The sequence below is a fragment of the Physeter macrocephalus genome, chromosome 18 (assembly GCF_002837175.3).
Source record: "Physeter macrocephalus isolate SW-GA chromosome 18, ASM283717v5, whole genome shotgun sequence".
NCBI classification, from domain to species: Eukaryota; Metazoa; Chordata; class Mammalia; order Artiodactyla; family Physeteridae; genus Physeter; species Physeter macrocephalus.
In genome coordinates, this window is record NC_041231.1 from 54,908,311 (window position 1) to 54,918,180 (window position 9,870).

Here is a 9,870-nt window from a genome sequence, read left to right on the forward strand (position 1 = left end):
ACAAGCCCATGTCATATGCTGATGATTCCACATTAATAAAACTTAGCTATGATATGTAAAAAACTATTTTTGCCAAGGTTTTAACTACTGAACTTTAAACCAATTTCAGTATTCCATGTAAAGGTCATTTATATTGAAGTAACATGCCTTCATGTTTTCTACATACAACAACAAAGTAAGATTTTTAAAAATATACATATATTTTAAACCAATTCACTCCCTTTACAATCACACCTTCAGTCCCACATTTAAAATATAAACCCAACCTGTCAAATGAAAACAGTGAACCGATAGTATCATTTAAATGAAACAATAATTCAAGAGAAGGTTAGCATTAAAACTTAGAAAATAAACAGATTCATTGGACATCTACTCACACGCCTGGTGTGTTCTGAAATGAACCTCACACAGAACACACCCCACTGGGATATGAGACAACTCATTCCTTTCTCACTTTCTCATTCCATGAGGCATGTCTATGCATTCCACTAGGCAAGTCTCACTGAGGTTTATACAGTGATTAGTTTATCCTAACAGCGGAGACTAATATTAAATACACAGCCTATTCCAGAATTGGCATATGCTCCCAACAACTGTTTTGTGCTCTCCCTGAATTATAAAATAGTCCAATCTTTTAGGAGCATAAAAATGAAAGGGCTTAGATCTATTCATATACATTGTGCATTAAATGTTAGTAGGTTAAGACAGTAAGGTGAAAAAAATGAATGGAAGGGTACAGTAAATTTTCTTTAAACAATTCCATTACATTAGACAGCACTGTTAATGACACGTATTTATTTTACTCAGATTATGAAAAAAAGAAAAAAATTATTACCAGAATTTGTATCAATTTCTTGGAGAAGCTAATAATAAAACATTAAATATACATATTTACTTGTATATTTATTTGAAGAATCTTTGGTAGCAATTGTGTTTCTTCCACATTATACGATTTTTCAAAATAAATGTCAAAATTAATTTACTAATCAGCATATGAAAGATAAATTATGGTTATTATTCTTTTGGTTTTCCTATAAAATGTACTTGAACCTATTAACTTGCATTAATCATGCACTTAACTCATGATCTGTTTAACTTGTGTACACATAAAATGAGAGACTAATACCAGAAAGAAATTAGACAGGAATGAGAATCAATGACAAAACATAACAATGACAACTGTTCTTAAGGAATTTATTTTTAAATTATAAGATTTACAATGTTTTGATTATGCAAAATAGCATAATGAAAATTAAACCAAATCAATAAACCAAAAGAGAAAGATAACTTAGTTTTCTTGAATATCAGTACTGAAACCATCATTGTAAGCCTCTGATGTTCCAATCATGTCTTATGTAGAACTAAGTATAATAATTTCAAACGTTTCACTTGTGGGTTTAATTTCTCATTTTCAACTTTTATGAACTGTAATGTAATTTATTTCAAATCCTAATACACTTAGTCTTTATGCTGCAACAGCAGCAAATGGCCCATGTGCAATCAAATGTGGAACTGGGGCACAGCTTCTAGCCGCAGACAGAAATTACACACTGCACTCAGTACATCAGAGTACGTTATATTAACCAGAGCATAGGGTTTAGTACACTTATTGCAGGGTTGGTATTTCTTTCCCTCTGAGCTGAACCAGCTGAGCTTCTGAGCTGACACACTACTGCTGTGGATAGTAAGGCTGCTGTGGGGGCTGAGGGAAGGGGTATGAAGGCTGCTGGGGTCCTGGGTACGGAGCCTGTCCAGGGCTCTGGTGATACACTGGTGGATATGGCATATTATACTGGCCGTACGCGTAAGGATTATAGCCCATGGGCATGGGCATTTGGCAATACCTGATGGGAAGAAGAACACAAGAAAGCTGGATTGGTAAATCAAACACTAGAAAATGAAACATACAATAATTATTCTAAAATGAAGTTTTTTCAAGAAAGCCATTCAATGCCGAGAAACAACAGCTGTTTCAAGGTACTTGCTAGAGAAGTGTTCTATCCTGTTATTAACTGAAATGAAAGAAAAAAGTGTTGAATACTACCCAAAAAATAAGATTGTTGAAGGAAATAAGACTAAATATTCAACTATGAACAAGGAATAAAAACGGAGGCCCTTAAATCTAAGTGGCAATCTAAGTACACTTCTGTTTCACAAGATTCAATGTTCACTGTAAGGCTCATAAATTTACTATTTACAAAGTTTTAACATTTGGAAGATACACTATACTTACTAAGTTTGGAAGACATCTTAAAAGGTAGTTAAATGTCTGGATTTTTAAGACTAAAAAAACTACCACAAAGGCAGCTGATCTTTAAGAAAACACATGCCATAATTAGACAGATTTCTATTTAAGAGTTGATCAGAATGCCAAGACATCAAAGTACAGGTAGGTAAAGAAGGCCTTATCAACCTTGCTATGCTAAGCTCAGAAAAGGCACCTACCTGTTTATCACCTAAATAAAGAAGACCAAGGAAACATTCTGAATTCCATACAGAAGAGATATATTTAATATAAACCCAATATGTAAAAACTAAAAACAAATTAAATAAGCCTGGGAAATGGCTATTCAACGACTCAAAAAAAGTGACTATAACTTACTTCTATTTCTTTGTGAGCTGACAATGTAGCTTACTCATTCATGACACCTCCATTCAGAGAAGGGGTGAGCTTGTTTTTAAAAGACTAACCAGAGCTAGAAACATTAGCCAATTCATTGGGATATACAAAGTTTCAGCCTTACCCGGGATACCCTGGATAGGTGGGGTATGGGGGTCCCTGGGCCTGCAGAGGGGGAGCTGAACCAGGAGTCTGTGATGGAGCTGGTGCAGTGGTCCCAGTGCTCGCTGGAGCTGGAGCTGGAGCTGGAGGAGTTCGATTTGCTGGAAGCACAGGAGGTGGAGGCCGGGCTGGGGGCTGGGGCTTAGTAGGCTGTAAGAAAAAGTCAGCACTGACAAAATGTGTCAGGTTTCTGTCAAATTGCTATCAATCAAAATAAAAGGGCATATGAGAAACTCTAGAATCCAACCAAATATATTTCTAATTCCCATTCTTAAATGTGGGCTTATTACTCCAGAAATGTACTGTAGTTGAAAAATAATTCTCCAATTTGTGGATATTCCATAGCCACTGCTCTTTCCCTGATGCCTAATATTTAATCATTTACTGTTCATTACTGCTGCCATCAATGGTTAGACATCTGAGGTGGGAGGAAGGAGCAGGTCAGTACAGTTTATTACTGTTATCTCTTCCTGGCCCCATGACTTTTCATATGAAAAATTTTAAACACCATAAAACTTAAAAGAATACTATTATAAACAATCACATGTTTATCAATTAAATTAATTATTAACATTTGGCCATCTTTGCTTTATCTATAGCTATATCCATATATTTATCTATCTATATATTTGCAGAACCATTTGAAAGTTAACTTGCAAACTTCAGGACACCAGCCCGAAAGACTTAAGCATACAAGTCCTAATATTCTCCTACATAATCACAATACCATTTCACCTGAGAAAATTAATAATTATTTCCTAATATCACTGAGTATCCATTCCACATTCAAGTTTCCCTATTTATCACACAAGCTCTTCTAGGCGTTTTTATGAACCAAGATACAGCTGAGGTTCAGGTATTGCATTTGATTATGATGAATCGTTCCTCTCTTTTAATCTAGAATATGCCCCCCATCTATTTTTTTCTATGACATTTGCTTTTAGAAAAGACCAAGCCAGGTGTCTCACAGAATGTTCCAGTTCTAGACTGTCCAACTGTTCCTAACAGCACAATTTCATTTGTTTTATCACTGTATTTGCTATAAACTGAAAGTTGAGTCTAAAGACTTCATTAGATTTAGTTAAACATTTTTAGGCAAGAATCCATGAGTGATGCTGTATTCTGCATACTACAGAACATCAGAAAGTTGAGGTTGGTCACCTGATCAAAGTGGTGACCACCAGACCTCTACAATGTAAAGTCTGTGTTATCCTTTACAGCAAGAAAGCTGTCAAGAACACGTAAAACTTGCATTTTAAAAATGTGGTTGCTTACTGACCGGCATGGTTCTTGGCGCTGGAGTTGGAGGCGTTGGCGTGTGTCCCCCTGCTGGAGAGGACTGATACGCAGGTGTAGGAATTGAAGGAGCACTAGGTTCTCTGGCAATGCTTTGTTGCAAGTCCCTTATTAAAGACAGAAGTGTTAGAAATTAACACAATTTTGAAAACCAACACATACAAAATACCAGATCTTTTTCATACTTTCTTTTCTTCACGTATGAAACACAGAAAAGATACATTTCTGTTCTTGACTAGAACTAACTGAAATCTTCTTTCTTCCTACTATTGAATAAAATAAAGTTAGTTCTTATTCTGTTTCAGAAGACCAGAGAAAAAGGTAAACTTTTTCAGAGATCATAGTTAGAGCCAGACTAAGGAACATGTCAAACTGAGCAAGTGAGCCTAAGAAATTGCCCTCTCTCTAATAGGTCATCCCCTAGATGAGAAACTCATAACATAATAATCTAAAAATTATCGGAAAACTAGAACTGTAGTTACCTAGCTAATATTTTAATCGCTGTATTGTATCAGTGTTTACAAAAAACAACAACCTATTCAAAACCACTGAGCAAATTCCTTGATGAAAACTTCCTGAAAGATATTCGAAATGTGGCACCGAGACAGTTTATGTTAAAAGATACCTCATAATCTATTATTAAGGTAAATTCATTAAAGATAGAGGTCGAGGGCTTCCCTGGTGGCGCAGTGGTTGAGAGTCCGCCTCCCGATGCAGGGGACACGGGTTCGTGCCCCGGTCTGGGAAGATCCCACATGCCGCGGAGCCGCTAGGCCCATGAGCCATGGCCGCTGAGCCTGTGCGTCCGGAGCCTGTGCTCCGCAACGGGAGAGGCCACAACAGTGAGAGGCCCGCGTACCGCAAAAAAAAAAAAAAAAAAAAAAGATAGAGGTTGAAAGGACTATTAAAATAAAGTATTAAAAATTTTGTTAATATTTTAAACTCTCCTCTAACAGTAAATTGGAATCTCACTAAACAAAACCCTAAAGCAAAATACTCTATGAAATACTTGGTATTGATCAACTTCTCCCTGTGCTGATTCACATGCACAGAGCAGTAAACATGACGTGTCCTGAAATGTCTGCAACAGGACCTACTGTCTTGATGTAACAATTAACAGCAACTCCGAGTCCCCCAGACCACACTTACACTGTCAAAAACAATCCCAGTTGTAAGATAAATTAGACACTCCACATAGAAAGAAAACTTACACACATTCATCAAGAAATCAAAACTTCTTAATGTTTGTAAATTTGTAACAAATGCTTACAATATAAAGTATAAGTTTTTAGTCAATATTAAAATTTGAAAAAGGTCAAAGTTGGAAACATCTAATATATATGTGTGTATATATATAACTCACATATAGTAAATATAATTATATTTAATATTTTAAATATTTTACTTATTTATAATTATCTTTACAACTATTTAATTAGATTTTGAGTGTATTTAATCATAAACACAGTATCTAGCATGTATAATTATATTATAAAGTATATAAGACATAATATTTTTTCCTTTGATAAACTCCAGAGATAGTTGCAGTAAATAACACATTTATAGGACAAATGAGAATTTCCTAACCACTTACTAATTATATAAATCAAAGCTTATTAAATCACAGAGCCATTTCTGTTTGTTTCACAAACTGGGCTTCTCTGCAAGACTGAGTCTGAACAAAGGGTTCTATGGCTAAAAAAAAAAAAAAAAGCCCAGGGGTACAGATACAATGTCTAAAATAAAGTCAGACTAGTTGGTGGTACTATAAAAAACATGAAATCCCTATAATTATTTAGATTAATTTAATATAATTTTCTGAAAAGGTAATATATTCACTTGATTCAAAAACTAAAAAGTGACAGGCCACTATCTACAAATTCTCATTCCACCATTCACTACCACAAACAGACAGCCACTATCTTTTATTTTTATGAACCTGACCAGAGCTTCCTTATCAGAAATAAACCAATTCAAATGTGTATTTTTATCTTCTCCCTTTTTACATAAGAAGCATACTTTACACTGTCTGTAACCTTATTTTTTTTTTTACCATTAATTATTTATCTCAGAGATTTTTCTACATGGGTAAATAGAAAACATCATTTTTCTTTTAAATAGCTGCATAGTATTTCACTGTATAGACGTAGCTTTATTTCACCAGCCCTGGACATTTGATTTGTTTCTATTCTTTTACTGGTACAAGAAACTCAGAAATGAATTCATTGGTAAGTATGTCATTTCTAGCATATGCTAGCATATGTCATTTCTAGCATACACCCTCAGAATAAATTCTCAAAAGCAGACCTTTCCAGGTCCCACACAAGTGCCCCACACAAGGACTGCCCCAATGTGCCTTCTCACAGCAATGGATGAGACCTGCTCCCTCACGTGTGCCAATAAAGCATGTTATCAAATTTCCAAATTTTTGCCAATCTAAAAAATGTTTCTTTTTTTTTTTTTTTGGCCATGCCACATGATGGCATGCAGGATCTTAGTTCCCCAACCAGGGATCAAACTTGTGCCCCCTGCAGTGGAAGCACAGGACCACCAGGGAAATCCCTGAAAAATGTTATTTCAGAGTTATTTTAATTCATATTTATTTTATATTGAGCGAGGGTAGGTATTTTTTCATATGCTTAAGAACCACTCATATTTCATCTGCAGAATTTCTGTTCACATCCTCTCCTAATTTTTCTACTGAGTTTTTTCCTCTTCATTAGTATCTAGGAGTTCTTTAACAATTACGTAAATTTGCCTTTTGCCCACGAATAAGTTTCAAATATTTTTCCCCAGTTTATTACATTTTGACTCTTCTTATCATGTTATGATGAACTTTTTTTTTTATGGCTTCTGGGTTTTAAGTCAGAATTACAAAGACCCTTCCTATTTCAGCTTTACTAAGAAATTCTCTTTCCATTTCATTTCTACATTTCAAATATGATCCTTTTGGAACTTATTCTGAGGTAAGAATAACTTTTGTTTTCTAAACGGCTAGGCACTTGTCTCTAACTTCTTCTGACTGATTTAGGATCCTTTTTTACACTAAATTCACATATGTATTTGAATCTACTCCTATCTTCTATTCTGTCTTTGGTCTAATCATGTACCAGTATCACTGTGTTTTAATTAGAGACAATATTACATATTTTAATATCCGGCAAATCAGTTTCCCCTTACTGTTATTATTTTTCAGTTTTCCTGGTTAATCTTGTTTAACGGTTTTTCTACTTGAGCTTTAGGATCAACTTGTCTAGTTTTACATGAAAATCTGTTGATTCTTTTTTTAATCAAAATTATGTTGAGGGACTTCCCTGGTGGTCCAGTGGTAAAGAATCTGCCTTCCAATGCAGGGGACGCAGGTTTGATCCCTGGTCAGGGAACTAAGATCCCACATGCCACGGGGCAACTAAGCCCGCGCGCCACAACTACTGAGCTTGCGTGCCTCAACAAGAGAGCCTGCATGCCGCAAACTACGGAGCCCACGCGCCACAACGACAGAGCCCACGTGTCCTGGAGCCCCCACACCACAACTACAGAGCCCATGCGCCCTAGAGCCTGCGCGCCACAACTAAGAGAGAAGCCCAGCACTGCAACGAAGAGACCACGTGCCACAATGAAAGATCCCGCATGCCGCAACTAAGACCCGATGCAGCCAAAAAAATAAAAAAGAAAATAAATAAATAAATATTTTTAAAAATTATGTTGAATACGTAAGTTTATTTAGAACTGACATCTTCATGAAGCTGTCTCATCCTATCTAAGGACATGATACGTCTTTCAGCTTGCTCAAGTCCTCTTTTGTGTCCTTGAATAGTGTTTCAAAGTTTTCTTCATACAGGTCTAATAAATGACAACTTTATTCCTATGTATTTTATCTTCCTTATTGTTTTTTTTGTGTGTGTGGTACGTGGGCCTCTCACTGTTGTGGCCTCTCCCGCTGCGGACGGAGCACAGGCTCCGGACGCACAGGCTCAGCGGCCATGGCTCACGGGCCTAGCCGCTCCGTGGCATGTGGGATCTTCGCGGACCAGGGCACGAACCCGTGTCCCCTGCATCAGCAGGCAGACTCTCAACCACTGCGCCACCAGGGAAGCCTTCTTATTGCTATTTTAAGTGAAGTCTTTTCCTTCATTATATCTTCTATGTGTTTATTTGTATGAAGGCTATTGATTTTTTAAAAAAATATTTATTTATTTACTTATTTGGCTGCACTGTGGGTCCTTTCTTTAGTTGCTGCATGTGGGATTCAGCTCCCTGACCAGGGATCGAACCCAGTCCCCCTGCATTGGGAGTGCAGAGTCTTAGTCACTGGACCACCAGGGGAGTCCCAAGGCTATTGATTTCTACAAATTATTTTTATAATCACCTATCTTCAGTAACAATTCCTTTATTATTTGCAGAGTTTGAGGGTTTATTCTTTTGGGTTTTCAAGATGTATAATCATAAAGTCTGTAAGTAGTGATAGTTTTACCTCCTCCTTTCCAATTTTTCTATCTCTAATTTCTTTTTCTTTTCTAATGGTGTAGTCTGGTACTGCCAATATAATATTAAATAACAGCATTGATTATGGGCATTTGTCTTCAGGCGGAATGTTTATAGTGTTTCTCCATTAACCATGAAGCTGAGTTTTGTGCAGATATAAACAGATAGATAGATCTATTGTATATATACACGCATACACATATATTTTCATGTTAAGGAAGTCAATTAATTCCTATTTTGAGTACCAGAACAGTTATTTTCTCATCTATGAAGAGAATCTTTTTCTCCTTAGATGTAAAAATACTGAACCAATCACTGCATTACTGGAATAACCACCCACTCCCCCTTGGTCATGGTTCTTTATTAATATACTGGAGAATATCAATGGCAAGTATTTTATTTAGAAATTTAGCATCCATATTCATAAATGAAACTGGTCTGAAGACTTTTGTTTTAATCTCTGTCAGATTTACTTATCAGTAAAACTAACTTGGAGGGTTTTTTTTTTTTTTTTTTTTTGTGGTATGCGGGCCTCCCTCCGCTGCGGCCTCTCCCCTTGAGGAGCACAGGCTCCGGACGCGCAGGCCCAGCGGCCATGGCTCACGGGCCCAGCCGCTCCGCGGCATGCGGGATCCTCCCAGACCCGGGCGCGAACCCGGTTCCCCTGCATCGGCAGGCGGACGCGCAACCACTGCGTCACCAGGGAAGCCCCAAGGGTTTTTTTTTTTAACCTCTAGAACTATTTAAAAATCATTCTAATTATTTGCTTTTTAAAGGTTTAGTAGAAAAACTGAAAATAACTGGCCCTGCTCTTTCTTGGGGGGTGGAAGAAAGTAGCTCTTAACTTCGCCCACTTCTTCAATGGGAAACTAAACATGGACAGAGACAAGAATAATGGTCAGGTCATCTGAAGGGCTCAAGAAAGGCTCATGAGTATAATAGTCTCTGGGTCCTTTACATGCATTACTAATTGAGCACATGGCTCTGTATACACTTGAAGGACAGGTTGACTGGATATAAAATCTTTGCCTCACATTTGCTTCCTTTGAGTTCCAACAAGCAATCATTCCACTCTCTTCTAGCATGCAGTGCTGCCAGCCTGAATTTTTTTCACCTTTTTATAAACTGACCTGATCTTTTTGCCTGACTGCCTTAACAGGATTCTACCATTATCTTTTAAGACTAATAATTTATATGCTGGGGTGTTGACAGTTCTTGTTCATTTTTCCTGACCATATGATATACCCTTTCAACAAGCCTTATTTTAGGAAAATGTTCTTTTTTTTTTTTTTTTTTTTTGCAGTACA

At 36.7% G+C, this 9,870-nt stretch overlaps 1 protein-coding gene across 2 annotated transcripts in view; it reads right to left on the bottom strand.

Moving 5' to 3' along the window:
• Positions 1 to 938: 938 nt before the first annotated feature.
• PDCD6IP (programmed cell death 6 interacting protein) overlaps positions 939 to 9,870 on the bottom strand; it is a 63,640-nt gene continuing 54,708 nt past the window's right edge. The window contains exons 16-18 of one of the 2 annotated variants that reach the window (XM_028479670.2): positions 4,062 to 4,185; positions 2,745 to 2,932; positions 939 to 1,844 (exon numbers count right to left, since the gene is read on the bottom strand). In XM_028479670.2, coding sequence (XP_028335471.1) covers positions 1,670 to 1,844; positions 2,745 to 2,932; positions 4,062 to 4,185 — 487 coding nt within the window. In that variant the 3' untranslated portion in view covers positions 939 to 1,669. The remainder of the gene's footprint in view (positions 1,845 to 2,744; positions 2,933 to 4,061; positions 4,186 to 9,870) is intronic. The other variant, XM_024116532.3, reaches the window with a different exon arrangement.